Source organism: Anopheles aquasalis, chromosome 3 (genome assembly GCF_943734665.1).
Source record: "Anopheles aquasalis chromosome 3, idAnoAquaMG_Q_19, whole genome shotgun sequence".
Taxonomy (NCBI): Eukaryota; Metazoa; Arthropoda; class Insecta; order Diptera; family Culicidae; genus Anopheles; species Anopheles aquasalis.
Window position 1 is genome coordinate 67,441,049 of NC_064878.1, and position 27,500 is coordinate 67,468,548.

The 27,500-nt window shown below is 50.4% G+C and overlaps 3 protein-coding genes across 3 annotated transcripts in view; all 3 read left to right on the forward strand.

The window, feature by feature from the left end:
* The first annotated feature begins 4,562 nt into the window (after positions 1-4,562).
* On the forward strand, positions 4,563-7,926 carry LOC126576096 (uncharacterized). Its single transcript, XM_050237205.1, has 4 exons — positions 4,563-4,803; positions 6,876-7,004; positions 7,080-7,355; positions 7,730-7,926. Exons 1-4 carry the CDS (start codon positions 4,761-4,763, stop codon positions 7,759-7,761), a joined length of 480 nt encoding a protein of 159 aa, XP_050093162.1. The 5' UTR covers positions 4,563-4,760; the 3' UTR covers positions 7,762-7,926.
* Positions 7,927-12,024: 4,098 nt separating this feature from the next.
* On the forward strand, positions 12,025-15,067 carry LOC126577032 (uncharacterized). The gene is made up of 5 exons (XM_050238421.1): positions 12,025-12,058; positions 12,716-12,973; positions 13,062-14,044; positions 14,087-14,948; positions 15,015-15,067. Exons 1-5 carry the CDS (start codon positions 12,025-12,027, stop codon positions 15,065-15,067), a joined length of 2,190 nt encoding a protein of 729 aa, XP_050094378.1.
* Positions 15,068-20,566: 5,499 nt separating this feature from the next.
* Positions 20,567-27,500, forward strand: part of LOC126577336 (uncharacterized) — a 15,643-nt gene continuing 8,709 nt past the window's right edge. Inside the window, exons 1-3 of the mRNA XM_050238864.1 lie at positions 20,567-20,900; positions 25,679-25,762; positions 25,919-26,114. Of these exons, the coding sequence (XP_050094821.1) occupies positions 20,637-20,900; positions 25,679-25,762; positions 25,919-26,114 (544 nt within the window). The 5' untranslated portion in view covers positions 20,567-20,636. The remainder of the gene's footprint in view (positions 20,901-25,678; positions 25,763-25,918; positions 26,115-27,500) is intronic.

The following is a 27,500-nucleotide window of genomic DNA, read 5'->3' on the forward strand; positions in this document are numbered from 1 at the left end:
GACTTTTGATTGAGATTGGCATTTTATTTGGGTCTCAACTGTGTGCATTTAATTATTTGTTTAGCCCGGGAGCCAAAAATGGTAGACAAATCCCAAGCGATGCTGTAACGCTTCCTTCATCTAACTAACGACTTCATTCCATCGGGAAACACTCCATCGCGAAATTACATAAACTGTTTAATCGAATTTGGATTATTTTCAACGCAAAGTTGTTTAAGTAAATCAATAATTGCAGTCGAAGGAACGGATTAAAGGATCAAAATCAACAAAGCAGTCCTGAAAGGACTCCTGTCAATGAAACAACTATTTAATTAAGCAAATATATTTTTCCTGCAGGCAGTAAACAGCCTTTTATAAGTCACGGTTGAAAACAAGCAAGACAAATAAGCCATTTTTAATTAAGTAAACCCACAAACGTTAAATTAACTTTAGTAAATTCATCGCAAAATCTGCTAATTTTTGTCCACGGGTGTCTGATCATACTCCTAAAATGCTGCAACATAGAAATTATGTTGTAGCATTTTAGGGATTATACGCTAGACACCCGTGGACAAAAAGTAGCAGATTTTGCGATGAATTTACTAATCTTTCGCAGATTTATTTAGTATACTACAAAAATGTATAAACACAAAGGAATCAGTCTGTTTACAATTAACAATTATCGTCTCCAGAGTTTGGAATGCAATTTACGGCGAACCGAACCGGGATAAATCTGTCCATCATTTTAGCAGTTTAGTCTAACAATCCTCCATGTTCCCCCCTTTCCCCGCGATCCTGACACTCTCCTGGGGACCGTTAAAAGCTCCACAATCAACCCGAATTTACATAATCACAATAATCGTCCGTAGGATGCGCCTCCCCCCGCAAACCAGCCGGCTGGATGAGATCCGAAACGGTTGCAATGCAGGTGGCGGGGTCGAAAGTTAATTTCCTTTACCGTGTGGCGTGGCATCCTCCAGGTAGACGAGACCAGACGGTGCTGGCCACGTGACGAGCGCCAGTGCAGACCAGCCCGGCACGCCACCATTTGCCATTCCGAGCGAATTTGATTAAAACAATCCATTAGCTGCCGTTACACGTTTAGCATGCTCGGCATGTTTCCGTCATTTCCAGTACGGTGCCGGCTGAACGCGACGACCCGGCACGGCAGGAGTTCCTATAACCCATCGCCCTCCTTCGCCCCCCGGTCGCTGGGGGTCGTGATTTTCCCTTTAGTCGACCTGGCTGCTCCGGCGGCTTCCAATACCGCTTAGCGTTTTCATCTTCTGTATCAATTGTGTTCGGATCGGAGTCGGTTTCTTTGGAATCTCGTCTCGCAACCCACGCCTCCAACGCCAGACGCATCATGGCATTCATCCCGTAGCGTCCGTCTAGTCGCGATCAATCCTCACGTGCCTCGGGGAGGACTGTGGCGGGGGTTTCCGATGCCCGAGCTCCCGAAAGACAATCAAACAATTGGAGATAAATAAACGTCATGCCGGTCGTGCTCGACGAGACGAGTCTAGCGGATTGGCGAACCAGCAACAACAGCAGCAGCAGACGACGACGGCGACGACGACGACGACGACGACAGGTCGACACACCGGGAGGGGGGAGGGTGAGCAGTAAAGATTTTCCAATTTTCCTGCTCAACAGATGTTTTTGTCTCGAATATTGGGATCCGTATCCGTCGATCCCCGGGCCACCACTGGCAAGTAATCTTTTAAAATCTCCTCTCATCCCCGTGCAAAAGATGAGCTCCGGTGGGAGTTGCGAAGTTGCAAGATGAGTTTTGCATATTGCGCCAGCAGCAGCACGATCGATGGAATCCAGTCCATCGTCAACGCAACGGAACAGTCCTGCTTGGCCAAATCAAACTGCAATTTCAATTTGTCTAACAAAAAAAGGTAAAGAATACGCGACAAAAGAGGATGAAGACGCGCTTTTGATGAAAATGTCGATTCAACGTTTGATGGAACCACCACTAACGGGGCACGGGCGTGCACCAACAATCGACAACAACGTCGTAAAGGAGATGATTACAATGCCGGTGAGTTGCCTCGAAAGGACAACAAACCGAGGCGCCCACCGCAGCCGCACACACCGCCAGCAGACTCACTTTTGATCGTGCCGAGTTAATCTTTAACCAGTTTAATCTCTGGCAGACGAACAGCAGAAGCTCGCCACGACAGACGAGTCGACGGCGACCTTGAACTGTCTGCTAAATATGCAATTAGAAGGAGCGCGGAAATCGAGGGGTGGTTGAGGTGGTAGCTCGAAGCTCTCCCTGATAATGATGCCGACGTGTTGGGTGTGCTTCTCGGAAAGTTTCATCCTCGGGCTCGTTCTTGCTCCCCGAACGCAGCGCAGCCAGTAACTTTCACTGGAGCGCGTGCAGTCGGGAGTCGGGCCTTTACCTTCTCGACATCTTGGTGCGCGCGTCTGAGACGATTCCGTCTGACATTATTTATTTACTGGCCATAGGGCCAACACAGATAGACAGCGCCAGGGATCCCTGTGCTGTGCTGATGGATAGAGTGAGTGAGAAGGTAGTCGACATTTACATCATTACGTCGTAGAGCGAATATAAATTGCGATATTATACACCCCGGGAGCTCCGATACGGCGTCGCTTCTCGAGGAGAAGTAAGGAATCATCCGCACCTCGTCATCTCGACCGCTTCATCGCTTTACGCTTGGCTGGAGCTGTCGAAATGAAGAACCTCCCTTCGCCCACACAGCGCCGGATGGGAATGCTCGATCAAATGCGCATTCGACCGGTACAACGACGACGACGAAACAGAGCAGGTTAGATGCTAGCAACACATCTGCTCAGGGCCGTCTTTAGCCTCTGGAGGGCCCTGGGCACACTGTATTAACGAGGCCCCTTCCAATTTTGGCATATTAAACTACAACTTTTGAAGAATATTTCGTTCTTTTTGGGAATGGTTTATTAAAAACTTCATTCAAGGCATCACATCTATGAAAGTGCGTCTGCGAAAAGATACTTTTTCCGGTGCCCATCGTAGCTGCGTGATGCGTCATCAGAAAAATATACATCGATATTAATTTGATAGATTATAAGTTTATGCGGGTAGTCCCGTTGAGTTTTGTTTGAATTTCCTATTTTTTGATTTTTGCCAGATTTTTGAAGTTGAAAAAGTGATCAAACCGGGTTCGTCGCTTAACTCTTAAGGGTCAAGTCTTTTGATTCGCTCCAAAAACAGTTCCCATTGTATCTACGTGATGGGTCATCAGAAAAATGCAAATCGAAACTCGATTTGAAAGATTAAAAGTTTATCTAGGTAGCCCCGTCGAGTTTTTGTTAAATTTCGTATTTTTCAATTTTTGGCAGATTTTTAAAGTTGAAAAAGTGAAGCTTTTTGTCATTTTGCCTAAAAATGCGATTTTTAGAGATTTGTTTTAAAAAAAAGTATCATCAATTTTCATACAATCTCGACGAAACTATCTAGTAAAAAGTGTACAGATTAGGTGTTAAAAATTTCAAATCAATCAGTCGAGTAGTTTTTACGATACGATGCTTCCAGTTGATCCAAGCATTTTACACATTATTCTTGATGAGATCAGCATTCAGGAAAAATGTTTAAAATAAATGTTACAAAAAAAACCGCAGCCCCTTAATGGCCCCCCTAAACATTAGGACAAAACAATGGGAAAGCTGGCCCTGCATCTGCTGCTCCTCTTTTGTGGTTCCACAACTCACAACTCATGTGGTGCGGTTTACGAGTTACTGTAAGGACAATTCTCTCTCTCAGACATCCCTTTTCATGGGAAACGCACACACATGTCCATACGCGCGAAAGATTTTCGGCAAATTGATAGCAGCACTCTCACTCGCAGTACATTTTTGATTCTGCTTCAAAGAACCCACGCAAAGTACCTTTGGACCTTAAGAGCGACGGAGTTCGACCCGAAATCCGGTATTAGCGGTCATTGCGTACCGTGCGATCGCGTCTCCAGAACGTTCCTTCCCAGCAGCCGGTTGTCCATCAGCAGCGAGCGGCCAAGAACTGGCCAATCATCATTTATCTTCTGCGGTTTGTTCTCATTTCGGTTTCAGGCCTCAGACCATCATTGTCGTCGTCGCTGGCATGGCAACACGTTCATTGTTGACCCAGCTCAGGGACAAAGAAAGCTCCCCCTCGGGTGGTGGCCTTTATGGACCGGCGACCGAAAACCTGATTCCCCACGAAATGACAACCTGTTCTCAACTGGTTCGATAGCGATTCGTGGGCGATATGCAAAATTGACAAAAAACGCGAGAGGCTGGTCAGTTACACAGGCCCCCCAACGCACGAGAACCATAGAAAGTGGAACTCTGTCCCCGAAAAGCACTTGGAGACACAACGCGAGGTCCCTCCCCACCGCTATTGTCGTTTTGACCATAAACTGAGCCACCTGCTACTCCTCCTCCTCCTCCCCCCTGCCCCTCACAGCCTTGACCATGGCAATGACGATGGCCAAGAGCGGAGGAGGAGGTCCGAGCTAGCTGGCGATCCTCCACGGAAGGTGGCATTGCGGCTAACCGTTCAGTTAGCGTCGATTCTTCGTTAGCTCCGGACGAGCTTCTGCTGTCTTGTTTGCCGTCTGGGGTGGTGTTCGGTCAGCGCAAGAACTTGGACGGCCTGAAAGAACGGCCGTAACCGCACAACCGGAACTACTGAACGTGGCGTGACTGAATCACGTTTTAGCAACGGATAGCCGGCGATCGATCGATCTCTCACCATTCGTGTTGTGTATTTTGTGAGTTTCAATCCAAGAATGGCGCATAACCGTGTGCTGGTTCTCGGTGTCCTAGTGGCCGGTAAGTAGGAGGGCATTCAGTACTTGTGTGCAGCCCGGAAGTCCGGTGCGAACACCGTTTACACGCCAGAGTGCGATCGTGCTTGCATCCATCGAGACCCATAAAATTGATCCATTTTCCAAAAAACAAAGCACCCTCTGACACAAAACATGGCATGGTGGGCCATACCGTGAGCGAGAACTCGTGCGTGTTCTGGTTACTAATTGAACAATTTAAACCGATCGAAACGCGACCGGCCAATACACTGTTTGCGCTGTTCAGCCCTTCATACGAACGTGACTCCCAACGCGCGACCACCGACGTGCAGGTGCAGACGAAGGATTTTAATTTTCCAAATGATTTTCCCTCCAACGTATGCGTGCACGTGTGTGTCCATGTGTTCGTTTGATTGCCAATCGAAATCACGGTCAAGCGAACGCTTGGTCGGCCGGTCGAGGCTGTATGGAAATGGAAAACCTTCTGACCAGGCTGCACATGGTGCGGTGGCGCGGTGGCGCGACGGCGAGACGCGTCTTCTAATGAAGCTCGATCAGACCATGCTCGGAGAAGGAGGCATTATCTGTTTATGGTGACCTCAAGTGGCGGTTGCAGCAGTGGGCTTCCGGTTGAGCGCCGCGACGGGGTTTTTCCTCAATGAATCTCACGAAATTACCGTGACTGATGGACGTGACGCATAATGGTCAGTGACCTTGCGAGCAGCGTTGAAGCACGCGGGACCTAACCACGAATTGCACGGATCTTCGTGTGTCTAGTGACTCGTCTAGAGATTCAATCTCGCTTGAAAACCGAGAAGAATCTGATTGAACCGGAGGAAAGCAAACATTTCGGCAGTTTCCCCCCCGGAGGAGGGAGAATCGGCCAACCTGCACATCATCCTGAAGAGAGAAGGAATGAGAGATAGAGAGAGAGAGAGAGAGACAATGGAAAGAAAGTAAATGGAACTTGCGGTGCGGAATGGTGGTGGTTCATGGTAGATTTGCAGCAAATGGACATCCTACCGCTGGTAATCGCTGGCAAATAATTACCGAACGTGATCTGCTTTTGATTCGAGGCTAATTGAATAGCCAGTGAGTGCGCGCGTCTCCGTTGGATAGCGGCGTGCCGGATAGCGGACTCGAAACTCCCGGGCAGGGGCTACAACCTGCTTAGCGCCGCCACTACCTTTTTGCAAATTTATTCAACCTGTTGTGTGAGTAGCTTGCTTGGATGGCCCCCGCCAGGGAGCATTGCATGCTAGAAGCCCAACGGATTTTCTCTCTTCACCTTCAATGGCTACTACGACTCCAAAAGGCTTCACGTTATGCTTTGGTTTAGAGTGAAAAATTGAAATGTTCAACTGTTGTCGCAATTTTGGTCTAATTTCTGACGACGACGACGACGACGCCGACGAGTGTCTTTAATCCCTCCGGCTCCGTTATGCAGGCGACGAAAGAGACCAAGCGAACCGAACCGGTTGAGTAATCGGCCGGACCAGTGTCACTGCCAAATACCTGCCGGTCATTCCAATTAACACGCTGCGAAACAGACGACGGTGCGTTAATGATGCAAACCACTCCCAAGACAGCTCGTTCAAGTTCATGGAACACAAACCAGAGTCAATGGCCGCGGGCCGCCATTCTCACCGCTATTGGCCGCCCATAAAACGCCATCTCAACCGGATTTTAGCCTCCATTTCTTTCTGTGTTAGTCGGTGGAGGTCACCGGAAACACATCACCCCGAAGGGGGGCGATTGATTTTCAATTCGCACTACTGCAATCCGATCCCCCGGGGCCGATTCCTTCTCTTTCCTCCGGTGGGAGATGATTATTTCGTTAACTGCCGAACCTAATAATGCTAATGGCCGGCCTAGCCCACCATGATGATTGGACCCTAGTATTGGGCCCATCGATGCAATAACTCCCCCTCCTTGAATGGGGAGGGGGAGGCCCTAAAGTCCAACGGGAGTCTAACGGGTTTCGGCGATCTGGAGCTCGTACTAATTCCGACGTTGTTGTGGCTTGTGTTTTAAGCCCTCCGCATCTTCCACCTCGACCCCTTCAACGCTCATCTGTTGCCCATTTTTCTTTTGCAGCCGTTTTGCTGCCACTGCTGTTGTTGGCCCTTGCCGTACCGAGCGAGGCCATTGCCGTGGCCGGACTCCAGCGATTCAGACGGCAAAGCCCGTGGCTTCATCGAACACCGACCACCTTCAAGAAATTCGGTAAGTAATGAGCTGGGGCATAATTCACCGAGCGGATTAGGAACACTTATTACCTGGCTACCCACAATCGTACAGCACGGGTACAGCATCCGGGAGCCGGAAGCCAACAGCAGCAGCAAGCGATCGCCACCAACACTGTGTTACCGTATGAGTCGTCGAAAGCGCCAACCACCAGCAAACCGACGGAAGGAACGGAAGCATCACGACCGGCCACCAGGTCCCGAGCATTCTACAGCTGCATGTCCGGCTGTCTGACCCTGTCACAGTACAATCCGGTGTGCGGCACCGACCATACCACCTACCACAACGAGTACAAACTGGAGTGCGCCAACCGATGTGGCGCTAGTCCCCGTAAGTAGCCGCCAGACGTCACTTTCTAAACCTTTCGTAATCCTCAAGGATGCAGGTTAAGGACTTACATGGCCCTAGCCGGTATCCATCAGAGGTCCAATACCCGACCTTAGCTTTCAAATCACCGGTCGATGACCTCAGCTACTGTACTCCACATTAGCTTGGGTCCGAGACGCCTTTGCCACGAACGGAGGGCCTACCTGGATGATATTTCAGAGCCTATATTGAGTAGCGAAATAAATTAATAATCTCGCTAACGATCCACGCACACACGCTCGCCCGCCAGCATAATTTACCTTAATTTTCCTCTTTTCTCCTTCTCTCCCTTCCTCTCTATCTCTTTCTCTTTCTTTTCATCTCCCACCCCCCTGAAGGAGTATCAATCAGGAAATCGGGTATCTGTTAGACAAAAAGCCAACATTTTGCCAGCAGCAGCAGCAGCAGCGACTATGGAAAAGCCGCGCCCGTGGCTACGCTTCACGCTGGGAAAATCAATGACGCGATGCGGCCCACATCACCCACCCTCTTCTCCCTCTCCCCACTTTTTGGGGTCTTTACAAAATGTGCGGGTGCCAAGATTTCTAATTTATTTCTAAATATATACCCCCCCGAATATGGACGGAGCATAAACAAGTTTTCGAAAGAAAAGGGCGCATCCGAAACCACCGGGAAAAGGGAAGGCCTAATGAGGGGAAAATTCCAATTTTCATCCGCATCGGTGACGACGATGATGACGACGACGCAGTCTGCAATCCTTGGGATCGCGATATCCGCCAGAGATTTGCGTAACCGCTCGTGTTCTCTGTGACGGCGTTTGTTGTCGACTAATTGTGGCCATTAATAAGCCAAGGTACAAACTGCGGAAGAAATGGTAAGCGTAAAAAAAGGGAAACCCACACCCCCGGGTGCGGAAGAGCATTTTGTTGCGCAATGAAATCGCTCGATCGGTTCCGAGATCGAGCTCCTTACTCTGCTTGGAGATAGTTCGATTTCCGCTCGAGAGAACATAGACACCCCACGCCCGGTGGAGGGCCGTTTTGTAGCACCAAGCGCGTGTAAAAGTGTACGACATTAACTGCTCCAACTGATCCGAATCTGCTTCACGACAAACGCTCTGCTCATTACCAGCCAAGCGTTTCCAGCCACGTCCACACCCTCCCAGTTGGCGAGTTCCTTATCAATGGCACTAGTGTCTGTGTCTGGCTGTGGGAGCATAGATCTTTGAACTGACAACTGAAAGGAGGTCATCGACGAACCAGAGTGACAAGAGGTACCAGAGCACAATTTCCGGAGGGCCCTGGCATCCGGTGGCGCCTCGCAAGAAATGGAAACATTCCATTAAAGTTTCGTAGCCAGGAAAATGGGAACTAACGATCGGGAGGGCCGACGCCGAACTTTGGCGCCACCGACCACCACGCCCGCGTAGTGGTAACTCGGTAGCAATCGACCTGACCATCGTGCCATGACCCATCATCAGCCAGCCAGCCAGCGCCGAGACCGAGGCCGAGAGGCAAGCACATAAAAATCATGTCACTGTAATTGGGCCAAATCGCTTTTCTTTCACCTTTTCTTCCTTGGCTCTCTCTCTCTGTCTCTCTTTCTGTTGCTGTCCGTTGGCCCCCTGTAGTGTGTCTTCCGCCACCTTTTTTCTTTGGGAGGAATGAAGACGAAGCACAAGCACATCGCAGCATCAATCTGGCTGGCTGGCGGATCCGCGGGCGCTTTACGCTTTCGCAATGATTGCAAATACGCAAATTCCACCAGCCAGAGGTAGACGCAGCGGTACAGAGGAGAGGAGGTCATCAATGCGAAAGATCTTCGATCACGATCTCACGCCGACGGTCCGTGGGATTGAGTTGAATGAAGATAAAGACCCCTTCCAGCCCTCGACCGCCGGTCAGAGCAGTAGCGTGAGGGCAAGGCCTTTGGGCAACAGTTCCACTCCTTCGAGTCCCCTTCAACGGAATGATGGGACGGAATGATGCTCATTGCTGCTCTCGATCGGAAGGAGGGTCCAGGCTCATCCAACTCCAATGTCGATCCGACGCGATGTCGATTCGGCGTCAAGTGCGTTTCGTTTTGAACGCCCTTTTTGTTTATGCTTCCAATTGGATTCCTTCATCCTGAGGGCCCCCTCGACCAGCGCCTCTCAAGCGAGAGCGATCGCGAGCTAGAAAGTGATGAGGAATCGATGGCACGAATCGAATTGGTTGAATTGGCGCCTCACCTGGCTGCTGCTGGTGAAAACGAAAGCGATCACACAGCGGCCCACGGCTCTGGCGTCTGGCATGCATTTGGCAAAAAGTTATTTCGTTAACCAAATGATAGGCCAATGGCCCCTAGCTGGTCAGTTTCCCAATTAACGGAAGCAGCAGCAAGAATTGCAACAATTAATCCGGAAACATCTTCATACGACTCCGCTTTCGAGGGGCTCGTGATTCAAGCGGCACGCCTTATGATCTCAGAATCCATTGCATGCCCGTACCGTGTGGAGTTTTCTATTTCATTTTTTGTTTCGGACAAGACGCGATGCGAGAGGTCAAGGAAAGTGCACCCGTTTGTTGGTTTGTGTCTTTCTTCGAATCATAATTAGCTCAAACTGCCCGAAACACACCAAACACCAAAACCGTAACCGACCGTCGTGCAAGGGCACTTTCCTCCATCATCATCATCATCATCATCAACTTCATCATGAGTAGCAGCCTCATCCACGATCGTCATCGTAAATGTAAGGCACACACTCTCAGAGAAAGTGATCGCGGGAGCGGACAAACGAGCCAGCGCGTGCGCGCGTCTGCGCTCGCTGACCCCAAATTTAATTTCGATAATGCACCTGGCCAGACTCCACATGTGCCACATGGAAAAGGAGTGCGGTGGATGGAGGACGACAACGGGCCGCAAGCGCAAAACGTGGCGGCGAGTCCGGCGAGTGTAATGTTTTTCTCGCATTTTCAATTTCAATTAATTTCGTTTCCAGCGCCACCAGCGCGAACCAACGCGCGGATGCTGCTCCGCTCCGGAACATCCGGAGGCTCCGGGCCGGGGGAGCCCTCAACTGGAGCCCATTAAACGGAAAATGGCCGGATGGCAGAAAAGCTGCGGAACAATTAACGCGCGTTTAAAAGTCTCGCCTTCACTCACCGTTCCCTTACCGGGAACAACACACAGAAACAGTCGAAGGAAATTGGATGGAAAATGCTCGGCTTCACCGCAGCGAATCCCATCATCCCGCCTGGCGGCCGGTGGCCGATTTGGGATGCTGAAAAATGAACCAAAAACGGGGTTTCATAACTAACTGACGTGCAGCACATGACTTGACGGGCGTGTCGGTGGTAATGCTTTGATGCTTCTCAGATTTATGCGCCTGGCCTAAGGGTTCCGGTTTCGTCTTCTACTTACTGTTGGCCATGCGGTCAGCACGTCAATCACTCACCCGCGCTTATCGCTCGCTTCATAAGCAACTGAAAAATTGTCAAATAAACATGAGACGGGTGAGATAAACGTACTCACGATCACTGGAAACTGTAGCTCATGGGTTTCGGTTTATCGAAGCAGCAAGCGAGATCTTTTTCAAGATAAACTCGAATGGATCCTTATCCAGCTCGTGCTCGTAATGCACTTGCAGCGATCGTTTTTCACCGATTACCGATTCCACGCGAAAGTTCCGAAGAAAATTTACCACAAGGCGATGGTCAGGGAATGGAAATGGAACCTCCAAATCCAAATTATGTTTTGGCATCCCATTAGCACCGGGCAAACGAGAACTCAGAACAGCTCTGCTTCTCACCCCTTAACTCCACTCTCCCATCATCCCAAAAGAAAGATCTCAGCGATGCTGATGAGGATCGCGGGGAAAAGCACGGCCTCCCCGAAAAATTGGGAAGAAAAGCAAACGAAAAACACCCCTCTCCCCTCCTTCTAGCGATCGCATCGAATGGTGTCGAGAGAAAAGAGATGATCTTCGGGCAGCGGGAGCGAGATCGCCCAACATGCGTGTACCTCACCGTCACACCAACAACGAGCGCCACCGATCGTAAAGAAACCGGGTGGGGGGGGGGGGGGGGGGGGGTTGCCTAGTCAAAAAACCGCCACCAAAAGCCGGTCCGTTGGCCCGGCCGACGGTCGATCGGTGGGGCCAAGAGCCAAGCGGAGGAAGGAAAAGTGGAGAAAATACGGACGGCTGTGCCCCAAAGGCAGCTGGATCCGGCACTGTAAAGCCTCAAAATCTTTGATCAACTCGAGCCCGTTGGTTTATTCGGTGTTCAGAGCTTGCCCGGAACGGTAGCTCCCTGTGGAGTGGAAATTGCGGAAAACCAATCGGAGTCAGCGTCGCCACGGTTTTTGGGGATCCCAGCAGACTGGGTTGTGATGTTTTACTGGTGTTGCCTTGGAGACTATCTTGTGTGCTAGTGTCGAAAGGAGTTTTTTTGCAATCAAAGTGTCCTTGATTTGCAGTGCGCTCGGTTAAGAGGAATCGAATACAAAGTGTAACATCTGGTGTCTCCGCTAGGAATTGAAGCACCGCGACTGTGTCTACACAAAACCCCCAAAGGAACTCGGGATTGGAAGTGGAAATTAATTTTCTCGTCCAACGAAAAGTGCGCGGAGTCCAGAATCAAGGAAAAACGAAACGTATCATCTGGCAGAAGTGTGAAGGAAAGTGGTAGCCATGAAGTCATTTTTGGTCTTCCTTCTGGTGGCAGGTAAGAGATGCTCATGCAGAGCAATTTGTAATTTGCTGTTCTCGCGTGACTCTCCAGGGACACGGAAAACATGTTGGCCTCGGTGTGTGTTCTTCTGTAAATGAACGCAGTTATCACCAGCACACGAATAGTGGCATCGATGCAAGCCATACCAAGCAAAATCGTAGCAATCCTTGACCCAGAAAGCTCTTCAAACGTTATGGATATAATGGATTGAAAGGAAGACGATCTCATGAGGCACGTGGCAGCTTATGCTGATCACAATATGTTGTCTCTCAAGAAAAGAAATCCAGAAGGTTGTGATGAACAAGATGATAACGGTGTTTCAGACAACTCACTTCCATTGCAGCGAATTAAGTAGATCATTTCAATGGTTTCCTCGATTTTGCAACGATCCCCACCCAGCCCAATAGTGGTGCCAATCCGGTGCCGAATACGCAATTACAATAATGATGAATCATCTGCTTTCCATTCCTTCGATCACCCCAACGTGATCCGCGAGTGCATTATCGATCGATTGGGGTTTTCCAAAATTTCGATTTCAACCATTGACCGATTATGTTTGGAGAAAGCTTACCGAGGAAAGCGGCTGCTAGCCGTGATGCATGTGATGTCTAATGGTCCCTGGTGCCCCTTGATTTCCCAATACTTCCACAGTGCCCCTCGTTCTGGCGACGGACAAGTTGACAAAGGCAACGCACAAATCGCCTTCGATGGGTTCGGCCAAGCTGGCGGACAGTGTGGCCAGTGCGACGACGGTGACGGAGTTTAAGAAGATTCGCAAACCGAAACGATCGAACGGCGAGATTCCACTGCTGATCATCCGTCCGGTGGAGAAGCGCCGGAAGATTTACTTCAAGGAACCAACCGTGAAGATCGCCTCCGGTGGCGTGGCGACGTATGGCACTTACCCTGGTAAGCCGAAGCTGGGGCTCTTGAGATCGAACGCACCTCGACTGATCGACTGATCCATACCATTCTCTTGTTCCCCTTGTCTTCGTAGAGCTTCATACGAGCGATGGTGAGATGTTCACGCTGGAGCACATGCTACCGATCCTCAGTCTGGAGGGTATGCTGAAGGGCTTCTCGAAGCATAGCCCGGTGCCGAACCATTTCATACCATCGCCGCAGTTCAAACCCTCCGACATCCATCACATCGTTGCACCGCAGAAGACGAAGGAGGAATACCATCTGTCGTTCGGCGATAAGACACCGCTGAAGCCGAGCCAGCTGCTCTCGATCTCCGCACCGCACAAACCGACGGAAGCGATCCCGGCCCAGTCACTGCCCTCACCGCCACCCCCGAACTACGTACCGGCCGTAAATTCTGAAGATCAGCTACTGAAACTTGGTCAACCACAGCCTTCCTTTTCCCCTCTGGTACAGGAGAAGCCAGCCTTCGTCAAACCGGAACAGTTGCCGGCGAGCTTCAACTTCAAGGTGCAGGAAGAGGTCAGCCACTACAAGGTGAACGCGATCCCGCTCAAATCCCCCCAGGAGGTTCCTCATCAAGCTCATCTGCATAATTACGGTGGTGGCAGTGGTGGTGCCACAAGCTACGTTGGAAGTCAGAACGAACCCCCAAAGTACAGCAAACCCGTGTATCATCATCATGGCCACGAGCAAGTGCAACAGAAGAAGCCGCAACTGTCATCGGTCACGACTAATTTCTACCATCCAAAGACCATAAATGCAGAGCAGGAGCAAGGCCATCAGCATCCGGCTGGTTTCAGCCAGCCACAACAACAGCAGGGCAACGTTCAGACGCATTTGAGTTACTATTTCCCCAAGGAAGAATCGATCCCACAATCGGCCAGTCCTCAGCAGCAGCAGCAGCAGCAGCAGTACCAACAACATCATCAGCAGCAGCATAGCCACTCGCAAGCTACCTCGTACAGCAGTGTGCAGGCCGGGACAGGATCCGGAACTGGATCGTCTAGTGCCACCACCAGCACCAGCAGCAGCGGTGATCACATCGAGTTTGTTGTCCAGAAGCAAACGATCCATGAGGTTCCATCCGCTGGCCAGCACGGTGAGAAACCGATCCACAAGACCTACAGCTCGCACATCAAACAAAAGTACCAAAAACAGCATCATCAGCCGCACGTCTTCATCCAGAAGTACTTTGAGTTCCCCGGTGGTAAGGGAGGTAATCACAAGAACGTGGTGACCGAGTATCATGGTACGCAGAACGAAACAACGGAACAGCTCCACCAGCATCAGCATCCGGGACATCATCATCTGCCGGAGCCACAGGCTTATGCGGCCCCTCAGTATCTGCCACTTCCGCAACCACAAGCCTTGCATCAGCAACATCCACCAGCGGTCATCGTGTCTGTGCCGACGGCTCAAACACTGCACCAAAGCCAACCACATCACGTGCACCTTCCGGTACATCATCCGGTGCACCATCCAGTGCACCACATGCACTCTGGTCCGGCCCAAAGCTACTGGAAGTTTGGGCGTCGTAATCAGGACATTAAACCCGTGGTCGAGCACACTAACGAGCCAGAACAGGACAGTCAGCATGCCGGTTCGGCCGCGATTCAAGTCAAGCACACCTCGGTCAGCAGCGGAACGGTTTCTGGAAGCAGCAGCACCACTACCTCCACTCCATCCGCTAAGGACACTAAAGCACAAGAAGCAAAGGCCCAAGATCGTATCGATGGTGATGTGGTACCGAGCAGTGCACCGACCAACAACAACAACAATGGCACAGTGAGCAACAACCAGCAACCCACTCGTACCCCGAAGCAGATCCAGAACAACTGTGAACGACGCTGCATCCGGAATACGGTGGCACAGGCGAACGAACCCGTCTGTGGAACCGATGGCCAGACGTACACCAACCGTGGCAAGCTACGGTGTGCCCGGACATGCGGCAAAGATGGTAAATCCACGACGCAACCACCAAGACGACCACGATGCCTCTAACGTTATTCTTTCCTTTTTGTAGCTCTTGAAATTCGATCTTATGGCGAATGCTCGCCATCCGGCAAAAACGCATAATTGAAGAAGGCAGCTTCTTTCTTCCCCTCATCCTCTATCTGTGCAACATCATCCACCGACCAGCAACCGGAAACAGTGCCCCGAACGGGCACACAAGACGATGGCCGCGTTCACTCATCCGTGTGGTCTTCATTTCCGGTTTTCGCTATTCGGTTACCTGATCGGAAATTGTGGAGTAAATTACTATCCGAAATCATTAGACGATTGCGCATCACCGGCTGCGGTGCCACAAGCAGTCCGCTACGCGATAGTTTCAGTCTTTTCAACATTTTCTCCCGTTTTATTCCCCCCCACTGTACAATCCGATCCAGTTCGGTTAGTATATTTATAATATTTATTATTTATTTTCTCACCGGTCTTCCCCCGCTCTCGGTGTGCTCCTGTGTTGTTATCGATCATTTGATTTGTTTTTTTCTTGCGGTTTTACACCCGTGTCGGTTCGGCATGGGCGCCCACTTCTCACGTTTAGTTCGGTAAGATTAGGCTAAGGAAATGGCGAAAGAGCGCGTGCAAGAATGAAAATAAAGACGAGCGTAATTAATGTGAAAATGCCGTTATTCTTAAGCAATTTTTTAAGGAAGGCATTTCTTGGTGTAAACCGTTCAACAGACCATTCCAACGGTCATTCAAATCGTTCGACGGATCTTCTGAGCGACAGTAGCGTCCTCTAGTGGCAGCATAAAAAACGAAACGTACATGCCCCCCTCCCCCTGTTGACACAAAACATTTTCTTCAACATTCAAGCATTAACAGGAATTTGAGCTTTCGGAACTCCTTCCTGTTAATGTAAAGCCGGGGAAAATTTGTATGACGCGCGCTCCTGTTAAGCCTTAACAGGAGCGAGAAAATGTTCTGTGTCAACGGGGGAAAAACTGTTGTTTGGAAACTGTTTTTCCAACTTTAAGATCATCACCGCATGCATTCTACGATCGCGAAGGATCTCTTTCCGGTACCGGAAGTTCATCTGCGGCGCCGACGTCGACGTCGGAACAATAATGAACGCGCAACCCTCGTTTGAAATGGGTGAACGAAAGGATGAACGGGCCTGTTCCACGCGCACGCGCTTCCGGTGTCAGCGGCGCCACATCCATTTTCCTGCTCTGTCTCGTATCGTGCCGTCGTTTTGTATCATGTCGAAGGGTAGACCAGTTCCAGAGTTAGGAGTCAGGTCGGTCGACTGTTGTTTTGCTGCCGACCCCGATGATGCAAGCAGCAAAGTGTGGTGTTTGACCAAGTGTGTGAGCTGCTAGTGGAGGCGCCAGTACCGGAGGAAAATATTGAGAAAAAGTGCCCGCAAAATGTCGTCCACCAGCGACCAGCAGCAGCAACAGCAGCAGCAGCAGGTACACTCCGGTTAATTGTTGGGCGTGAAAGTTCCCGAACACACGGCTCCTCCTCTGCTACGGTGCGGTGTGTGTCCTTTTGACTTCCCGTTATGAGTTTTCCATACGCCCACCTCCCCACTCACGGAACGGGTGGTCGTGGAAATGAATCCTTGCGTGTGTTTGTATGTGAGTGAGTGTGTATTGCATTGGTGGCGTGTGTGACGATGTGTTTGTGTTTGTCAAAAAATGCGCTGCAGTAATAAAAGGACACTTTCCGCAATTCACTATTTAAAGGACATATCTTATCAGCTCATCAGGAAAGCATCAACTACCGGAAAAAAGGACATTCTGTCGACACTCGAGTGATGTAAATCGTGAACCCCGTAAACATCCCAAACAAACGAATTTTCCTCCGAAATGACGGCTACGCGCGGCCTACTACACGGTCGTTGCCAAGTGTTTGCGTTTTTCTTGTTGCATAGTAGCGAACACTCTATTCGAGGTGTGCGTACGACCCCGTACGATGAGCGAAAAATCTCTCGGTGACCATGGTGAGGGTGAGCTGATGGGGAGGGGAGCGCAGTTGCAGGATATATTCTGAACAGCGACCACCACAACAACGCGAAACGTGCAGAGGAAGTAGAAGCACCGATAGGACTGCCAGGAGCTGTCGTGTCAATGTTTCCCTCGTCCGTCGGATTTGAGGCCACCCCTCGACTCGATGAGCGATAAATATTGACCCTCCGGCGTTGCCAATTCTACCTCCCTCCCCCACCCCCTCTGGTTTCGGTTCTATTTCTTTGTTCCTATGTGATGTGTCAGGGCAAGCGCCCTCCCCCTTATGTGCACGAGCCCCACCATGGACGAACCGAACCGTATCGAATCCGGATTCACTTGACTGAACCTCAACCACACTGGATGTTGGCAAGGGTGCCTGCTGCTGCTGCTACTGCTGCTTATGATAAAGTTCTTTAAATGTTTTATAATTTCTTCCTCCCTTTAAGTTTCTATAAAACCCCCGTCCTCACAATGGGAAGCCATTTTCGATGCGGGTGACAATGGAATTGAATGTTCCTTCCTCGACATCCCCTTTAAGTCGATGGTTTTCGGTGATCCCTTTGGAAATCCATTTGTCATCTGAATAATGAATCGAATGAGAAGCCGCGGCGCAGCATGCCGAGAACTAGAGCTTAACAGTGTGTGCTGTGTGTGGTGGTGTAGCGAAGGAGACATTACCCTTCGGCAAGTAGATTGCATTTAATCCCGTGGATCTCTGCAATCTCTGCTCTGCTCTGCTCTGTATCCACCCCCACGGGAGGGGAGAAGGTGACGTAAATCGATGTCGAAGGGTAGACCACCAAAGTGCAATGTGATTACGTTAATGTAACTACCATCGGTGCTCGCAGCAGGCTACGAGAGCAGACCCATGCCTACCGAGTCCCTCCGTCCAGATGCAGATTTACGTGGTAACGGATTAAAAGGGTCCCGCGGCAATTCCCTGTACCCCGGCAACGGCCTGCTGCTGTTGTTCATTGTTTGCATTTGCCAAACGGATGGATGCATGTTCGTGTTGTTAGCCCACCAGTGACGTCAAGGCAACGTGCACCATGAGCAGAAGGCTCCATGGCCATGGCGTCCTTCCAGCCGATGGTCCCGGGGTATCACCGTAATTTTATTTTTTAATTAATTCCACCGGGAGCCCCGATACCCGGCGTAGTAATTGATTGTCGGTGAAAGGTGCAGAGCTCTCCATACGTCCAACCGGAAGCTGGCCGCTCTAAACAGGATTAGCGAGCCCGAATGCGCCGTGGAAACGCGCCAAGGGGAATGAGGTCAAGGCGGTTTTAATTTGCAACAGGTCCACCGCCGGTCCATCCATCAGTCAGTGCGAACATCCATTTCCACAGGACTCGCGTACTACTTCCGCCATGGTAAAAGAGGAAAATTCAATTATCTGCTCTCACCACGCCGCGGGTCCAGAAAGGGGGTTTTCCAACAACCCAAACCGATCGGATACTGAACCGCTTCTGACGGCCTTCATTATCGTACCGTCACCGAAAACGTAAACTGCTTTCGAAAGATTTTCTCATTCATTTATGATGCTGCGGCTGCTGTTGCTACTGTTGATGACGGGACCGATGATGGGCATCCCTTTTGGCGTTCTTTCCTGGCGGCGTCGCCCGTCGTCGGTGGTGGTGGTAATGCCTGATGATGGGTGTAAAGAAATTGAATTACTGCGCCGTTCAATCGCACTGTGAGGCGCTCTCATACGTTGAGTTGCTATGGTTTTTAATGAGATTATGCGCTGCCAAAAGAGACGCGCGCGTCTCGCAGTAACCATTGGACCGTTGCCAGTCGTCTGTCATGGATGGTGACGATGATGACGAAGCCAACCACAAGTCCTGGAACCAACTTTGGCCATCATTTGGCAGTCGGCATCGCACGTGAAACGCCGGTCAACCACAAAACCTTACGCGCGGGTTGTCATGATGCTCGGCACTACACTGGCAACGGTAAACTATCCATCAGATTACCACAGAACCTCGCCGCCACTGTGTCAAGCGTTTTGATCTGCATCCATCTCACCCTCTCGGTGGTACCCTCGCTCTCAACAGCCACTAGCTTATCAGCCGGGCTCCGGTTTTCCGTGTCAACCCATGTCGCGGCATCCTCTATCGTAGCACAGCATCCGTGTGTCTTGCTTACCGCGTGGGACTAGCACGAGCACAAGATTACAGACAGCTGCTACTAAGAGCCCACCAGGAGACCGCTTTTGCGCTAGATTAAACTGTAATAAATAAAATTTCAAAGACGCTCAAACTGATTAGCACCATGTGTGTATGTGTGTGCCACGATGCCGGTATTTTCTGTGTTGGTTGGCGTCTTTCCTGTTAGTGGAGATGCTTTGTTCGTCCGCTCGCGGTGCTTATCTGCCACGCCACACGGTGGTGCCAGACAGCGCCTCGAGGCCATACGCGAACCATCGCGACCGCCGCCGCGGTTTGCGAGAGTTTTGTGAAAGAGTTGCGTTAAGTTAAAGCATTTCAAGTTGTTTAATGTTACATTGTGGTAGGTGAGCGGTGAGACAAACAGGACCATGTTCTTGTGATAAGACGTTACGATTTCAATTTGTGGAAAGAGATTCGCCGTTCGTGTGATGGAGTTTTCCAGTTTTTCCAGTGTTTTTCAAAAATTTACACCAAAATCCTATCTCATTCTGCGTTACCTTCGTGGCATCTGTGGCATTCTTTCGCAAGACACATCCTACCAAGAAAAACGTCCAATCAGTCAGAGCTCCGGGATGGGTTGGTGTCACGACGACGACGACGACGACGACGACATGACGTTTGTTCCAGCAGAGGCACGTTTCGAGCGATTGTTTTTATACGTATTTGCCTTGCCTGGAAAAACTGAATCACTCAAATGCTGCTGGCCCGGAACAACGAGCGTGCAAAAGCAAATACAAAACCGGGAACCGCATCCTCACAGATGAAATTCACGTTCCCATGCAAAGGATCTGTGGTGTCCATGTGGCAGTGTGGTTGGTTTGTTGGTTACGGTTCTGTTCTGGTCGCTGCATCGTTTGCCATTTGTTTGGATTTTTACATCGAGCATCGAGGTGATGAGACCCCTTCTTCATCCGTAGTCATCCGTGGCGTGCTCTCTGCATGCTCTGGTGTGGCATTTATGGATGATCAGAGACACATAGACCCCCTCCTTCAATTCTCGCCAGTCCGGGGACAGGTTTTGTTATTTTTGCGAATGAAAATACAATACGCGAAGGTAGGGAACCACACTTTTTCCAGATCGACAATCATTGGAAAAGCCTCGACGGCCCGACCTTATCATCCGGAACAATGGAAGGACCCCGGGAGGACAAACAAAGTGCTCTCTCTCTCTAGAAAGCCCCTGATAGACGCTTGAAAGGGCCGCGTTTTTCCGCTTTTCACTCACGGATTTTCCCTCGTTTTTCTGACTCATTACTTAGCAAAAAAGGGGGAACCGAGTGCCCTGAGTTCGCCCTTTTTTTCGCTCAATTCAATTGTGATCGTGCTGTCTCGTGGTCTGGCGGTGAAGACCTAGGACAACACAATAAAATGTCCTTTTCCCGATGATGTGACATCTCACCAGCGGTCCATTTTGTTGCTTTTCTCCTTTCGCAGCAGCAGCAGCAGTGTGAGGTGCAGCTGGCGGCCGAGATCGAGGTGCTGAAGAGTGCACTAGCCAGCAAGCACTCGCAACTGATGGCGATGGAGAGCGCCTGTCTGCAGGAGAGTGACCGCCAGGTGGAGCTCGAGGACAGCATCATCGCCTGGCAGGACAAGTACGAACGGTTGTACGAATCGCACAAGCGCGTCCAGAAGCTCAATCAAAACCTCGAGGACAAGCTGCTGAAGCTGGTCGATCGGAACTCGGGTGAACGGGCGCAGCTCACCACCGATGTGGCCACCCTCAGTGTACGCCTCGCCCAGGCCAACTACAACATCCAGAGCCTCAAACGAGAGATTGTAAGTATCCGCTTGTTCACTCTTTTGCATTTTGTTGTTCATCCCGAGACTGGAAATAGAATCCCATTCAGGCCGGATCAGGCTCCGGCACTCGACGAGACCGAGCACATGATTCGATTATCAGATGAGGCCCACCCGCCCTCCTCCGAAAACCCTTCTCTAGGCCTCTATCTCCGCCTCTAATTGGACATTGAAATTCTAGATTGCAACCCAGCGCAGCTCCAATTCTTTTCGGCTCCATCCTGGCGCGCCCGCCCGTCGTCATTCGCTCTCAGTGGTTGGCCTTTGGCAGGGGAAAGTGTTGCAAAAAAAAAAGCATAGCATGCTGCTGCTGCTGTTGCTGATGACTCATGTTGCTGCACCACCCGTCGCCACCAGTACGCGTATTGCGTGTGCGCTGATCCGGGCATGTGGCGTAATCCCTGACCTGATTTTTAATTGTCCAAGCCGCCGCCTGGCATCTAATTCCTAACGAGCGTCGATCCTGGGGGCCATGTTTCGATGTTGCGAGTTCTATAATGAGATAACCCTCCCCATTCGGAGTCTGGCATCTCCTTAGAATGGGAATAAGAGATTGAAACAAAGATTGGCCAACCCCTGGTGCTTGATTGCAGACGGTCGTTCGCTGGCCGTTCGATGAGTGTCGGTCGGTCCGTGTTCAACCTGTTGGCCTGGCCGGTGATACTATCGATACTACGAAAGCTTATCGATCGATTCTTTTGCGTTTGATTGCAAACCTTCCTGCCTCTCTCTCTTGAACCAAGAATTTGATGGATTTCTATGCCATGCCGTCACGAAGGAAGCTTCGGCCGTTCGTACCTCATTTCCCCGATGGCCGCTGCTCGTTTGATCATTGGATTTTCTTTTCGCCCTCTCTCTCTTCGCTCTGTGGAGTCCTTGAACGCGGAATGGGATGTGCAGAGGGGTGTACCGAAAGCCCGCTGGAAATGGACTTATTGAGCTAAAACAAATCGTTTATATCGAGCCCCGGGAACCGGAGGGTTCGAGAGTTCTATTTTATTTTTCTCGGAATTTGCGTTCGACCCGGGATTGTCCAGGGGTCGCTCTACGATCTTGTCAAACAAACTGACACACCATCGTCAAATCGGTGGCGTCAAAGTTGGGTTGCTGGGGACCCAAATCGGTCAAACATCGGGCTCAGTTCGGTCTCCTCCCGTAGGGAATTACAACCCCAACATCCTGTGGTCAATAGACATTCGCTACCGTGCCCTGTCCTGGCACCTTCTTCTTCTTCGCTTGTTAACGGCATCCAATCCAGTGGGATAAGCCCCGGTCCTCCGCTTAGCGCGGCCAGGGGGCTTAGCGAAGCGGAATAAGTGTCGTCAAACCAGTGTGCTCCAGTGGGCCGGAAAATTGGGACCGCACGCACGGAAAACAATCGGAAATCATTGCCAGCCAGTGACGCCGGGATGCCTTTTTTGACGAACGTGCCGAAATTCCTATATTTGTTCTCCTTCCATTCCATCTGGTCCACCTGGTCTGGGTGTCCTGGTTCTGTGTGCTGGTTCTACTGCGCAACACATGATGCCTGTTACCTAGCGGAGCGGTCCGATAACAGGACACGCGAGTGTCAGGACATATTGTGCGAGATAGCACCATTCCATTCCAGTCACCAGTCCCAAACCAGTGAAGGACCTGGACGAAGTAACAAAAAGTAATAAACGCCATTCGGGATGACACAGCGGAATGGTCAATCGCAAAAAAAAAAGGGAAAAGTAATTTCCGGGCCACGAGTTTTCCTTGCGTCTGTGGAGTCAGCGTGAGCGTGTGCAGCGTAAATCCGGGTCCACTAGCCATTTCTAAAGGCCCTGGCTGGCCCTAGCTCTGGTTACCGATACCAAGAACCATCCGTCAAAAGATCCCGGGGACAGTGGAACCGGATAATGTCGACTTTGTAAAACATCGATCTCAGGAATCGCCGGCACGGGGCCCAAAAAATACGTGAATCATCGTTGTAATCCTCTTGACCTAGAATACCAAAGGCGAGTGGCTTTTAAGCCGATGGATGATGCTGCCATTATGGTGTTCAAACACAATGTTTAAGTACATTTGGTCGCCCAAACGGCCAGAGGTTCGGTAACGATGAATAGCACAAACAATCAATAAAGTGAATGTAAATCCGGCATCCATTCCAAAGGATCTCGAATGACATACAGTTCAGGAAGAGTTCAGGAACTCAATTTATATTTGAATGTACTGTTCTTTTCACAGTTCGATCTTCAGAATTAACATTAGAACTCCTTTGGGGTTGTGTTATGTAGCGTATAATAATATCTACGGTTACTGTGATCCACAGCAACGGACAGCGTTTTCCTTAGTTACGCCAAGGTGCTATGATGATGCCACAAAATGTCTCTCTGTTATCGTGTAGTCCGTTATCTAGCTTCTGCATCAATTCTCCGGAAGTAAAACAATCACTCGACCGACATGCGACTAAAGAGAAGGCGCTACCGCTTTCGAAACCCATATCATGACCAACAAAAGGGGAAAAGAAAGATGAGTCACAAGAAAGAAGGCTTCGCTTCAACCACTGTGGATAATCCTTCTACAACGCTCGCCCACCGTCACCCCAAATGGAGCGGTTTGGATACGCACGTTTGACGTTTCAAGCACATGCAAACTTCCGCCCTAAGTCCATCTGATTGGACGCGTAGCCGATTAGGAGAGGACGAGGACCAGTTCGCAAGCCTTTCAACAAGGGTTTCATGTAGATCGAAGAAGCAGCCAGAAGTGCTCACGGCTTCAGTGCATGATTTGATAAGCCGTTGCCATTGCCGGTGGATTATGTATCTCCGGATCGTGTCCTGTGTACACTCAAGGGGTATGCGAATGCCCGAACCACCCCTTTAACCACGGGCACGTGTTGCAGAAACAGGTCGCTTCCGCCACCGAAGCTAAAGCCCAACGGTCGAATCCCGGTGTAATAAGCGTTTCTGGAAGCGAGATACCGCGTTAAGCTGCGTGCTGGGAGCCCTGGGGGGGGGGGGGGGGACGCTATTTTGGCTGAATAATGTATAACCGGTAACCTCTTTGGTAGCGGTAGCACTCTCTTTATACATTTCCCAGGAAGAGCTGCTGCTGCTGAAGAGCTTCTTCTTTCTTTCTTTCGTTGCAAGCAAACCAGTTCTATCACTCGAGTGTCTGTCTCGAAGGCCTCGAGGCGCTGGTGATACCGAGGATTCCCTCGAATCATAATGAGGAGCAAAATTGTCGCTAAATAATTAACACCCAGGTGAAAGTGTTACATCTTAGATTAGATTTACAAAGCAGCAGCAAAGCAGACACGATTCAGATCGGTTCACGGACGGAAAACATCGGGACGGAAACACGCTTCTCATCCGCTGACATTGTGTTGAGTCATTTCCCGGGAATCTACTCCGCGGCACGTGCGCAAAGGAAAATCCGCTTTCCAATGAAAACACTTGTATTCCTTCCGTGGATTCGAGAACAAAGGGCCTCAAACAATCACTAAGGTGTTTTGCCTTTAAACATCGTTCGAGCATCGAGAACCACTTGTTTGAATCGAGAGCTGGATAGCGGGAATCAACATTAAGCTCTATCATAAGCATCATTCCAGGCGAATAGGGTGGTTCAATTCCGAATTGATGCGCCATTCATCGGGAGGCAGCATGATGTTTATGATGTGGCCACTCGCATCCTGATCCATCTAATGCTCCCGATCGGCATGTAATCTTACACCCCTCGGGGTCAGGGCTCTCTCTCTCTCTACTCCCACACCAGCGATAGCGACAGCGACCGCGCGAACATATACACCGATATAATTACATTTCCTATTGCGCTCGCTGACGACTCGCTGGCGGGCTACAACCCCCACCCCACCCACACACTCCCGAACGAACGAATTGCCGGAGGAATATTTTTCCATTAATCTTCTCTTCCATCCGAGTGGGCCACGACGACGGCGACGACGAAGAAGGAATTTCTCGGCCTTCTATTGCCCTTCCGTTCGCCCATCCGTCCATCGGCTGATGTGCAGTAGGCCGAAGGTCCTTTCATTCTCTTATTCGCTTGGCTCTTCCGGGCCCCTCAATGAGGATACCAGCAACCACCCTCGGCAGAACCTTCAACGGGAGCGTGCGAGATGAAGGAGATGGCCATCAAGTTGGAATTAAAAAATGTATATCTCAATTTGCGAGCTCCTTCGGACGACTTGTATGAGGAGGCATCGCTTCGGACACATCGCGCGGGCTCTCGCACACGCACCCCTTGCGCCACGTGGCCACATGTCGGACGGCGCGAAAGGAAAATTGTTTGTGAAAGCACTCTCTGCCTGTGTCTGTGTGGGTTTACGAGCGGGAAAATAAATTAGAGATGATGATGGCCTGCACCGCGAGGGGATGTCGATGCTGGGAGGTGGTAGATTGACGTGTCGACCTGCTGGCACCCTCTGCCGCAGTCGGGACTACTAGGATCGTCTGGGAATGGATCAATCTTTTTTCTTTTATTATTTCTTCCACTTCCTTCACTTTCGCGGCGTCTCCATCCGGAAATGTGGTTGATTGAGCACCAGCACATAGCCTGGGGACCTGGAGCAAAGAAAAAAAATCCCGAGGCCAAGCAACTGGCGTAGGGCGATAAAAGTGTCTCGAAGAAGAACTTCCTGCCTTCCACCAGGCAGGCTACTAGGATCTTGTTTTTCATTCTGCACACAACACACTCACTCTACTCTCCCCCTCTTTCTCTCTCTCTCTCTCTCTCTCTCTCTCTCTCTCTCTTTCTGTCACTCTGTGTTACAGGATCGCTACAAAACCGACATCAGCGTCGCAATTCAGCTGCTGCAGTGTAAACCGGACAGCTTCGTCTCGCCAAAACTTTCGTCGGTAAGAGTTTGGGTGGCGCATAAAGTTTGCGAGAAAACCCCCGTGAACGGGATGTGATACATCAAACTACACCGGGGATCGCGTTGGAAAATGGATGATAGTAACTGACACGTCACCCCTCGGTCTGTGTTTCCTTCCCTCCCTGTTTCATTGCAGCTTCCGATAGAAATCCAGTCAAAGGTCGCTACCTACATGCGGCTCGAGACGAACTCACACTCGGACTCGGAGGGTAGCACGAGCGGTGTTGGCATGGCTACCACCAACTCCTACCACGTCCTGCCCGCCTCCGACAGCCCGCCACCCCTCTGTCCCTTCCCTCCGACCGCCATGGTTTACTCCATGCGAGGACTCGGTAAGTGTTAGTAACCGAAAAGGCGGTGTAACCGATGCATAGTTGGCCACGCAAAACTTCTTCTTTCCCAACTTTTTTCCCCCCTTAGTAAATGTGTGTGCGCGCGCGCGCGTGCTGGTTTCTATGCTCTAGCATGGCATGCTACCGTTCCGTTGCACATTTCCGTTGCACTTTAAATTTTGCGTTTTTTTTCTGTCCAAGTCGGCAAGTCCTCGCGGTTTAATCCACCAATTTAATCAAGTTATCAACTTTCTCCTTCCACCGTTACTGCTTTACGCGCGATAATAAATTGGATTTCTTTTGCTGACGTGCTGCTTGCATGCTGCACACGAGAGTACATTAATTTCCATTATCTCCCACTTTTCCTGGCCTCGGGGAGTGTCGGTTTGCTCACCCTTTTTTTTTTTTTGGAATACTTTAAAATTGATTTCATTTGCTCCGCTCGCTCGCTTGCTCGCCCAATGGCTATCGCGGCTATCCCAACAAAACAATAATCACTGCGGCGCCGCACATGGCCAAACGAAACGAAACTTTGCATTCATTACCTTCACACGGACTCCCACGGTATTGAGTGGAATGCCCGGGCCAGCCTGGCCGCCACCCTTTACCTCGCGATTCTGCGGTAGAACTTTTTCCATCATAGGAAATGGTGCAAAGTTTGCGTTCTTGGGGGCATTTGAGGGAAAGCATCGCGTTGGAAGGAGAAATTTGCTTAGCAATTCCCGCCCCACCATAGCTTTCTTTCGCATTAGTTTCCGTTTTTACACAAGAAAGTAAACCCTGGAGCATCCACTCCCTTCCCCTTGGGGGAGCCTTCTGGTTCTGATAGCCATGCATAGTTGATGCAGCCACCGCGTGTCTGTTTGTTGTAACCTCTCCACCACTTCTAGTAGCTGCCTTGGCAGAGTCAAAGGACCACCGCCACGCCACTACACACAGGCACAAAAATTATGCACCCTGTACACTTAGCCTTACCAACTTTCTTTTAGTATTTTTAGTTTGTAGTGCTTTAGTTTTAGTAATTAGAGCGAACGGCGGTGCCACCAGTACGGTTGTGGCCAGCAAAAAAAACCCAGGTTGCGAAATGGTATGCCTAGCATGTAAGACTCATTAGCTGTAGTAGGGGTGTACGCATAAGAAAGGACATTGCATGTGCGTGCACACATCGTAAGAGTACGAACGCTTCGCATTCTAGCATTAATTAGGTCGCTGCACAACATTCTCCATCGCTGCTCCATATGCATCGCTCACCGAGGGTCCTGGGGACGTTTCTTGCTTGATAACCTCGTTAACGAGCTGGTGCTAGTGGGCAGGTGAACCGGTATCGCATCCCGGGCACAGCAGATGGAAAGATTTATTCTCCAATTTGAACCGTTTCGCTCGTTA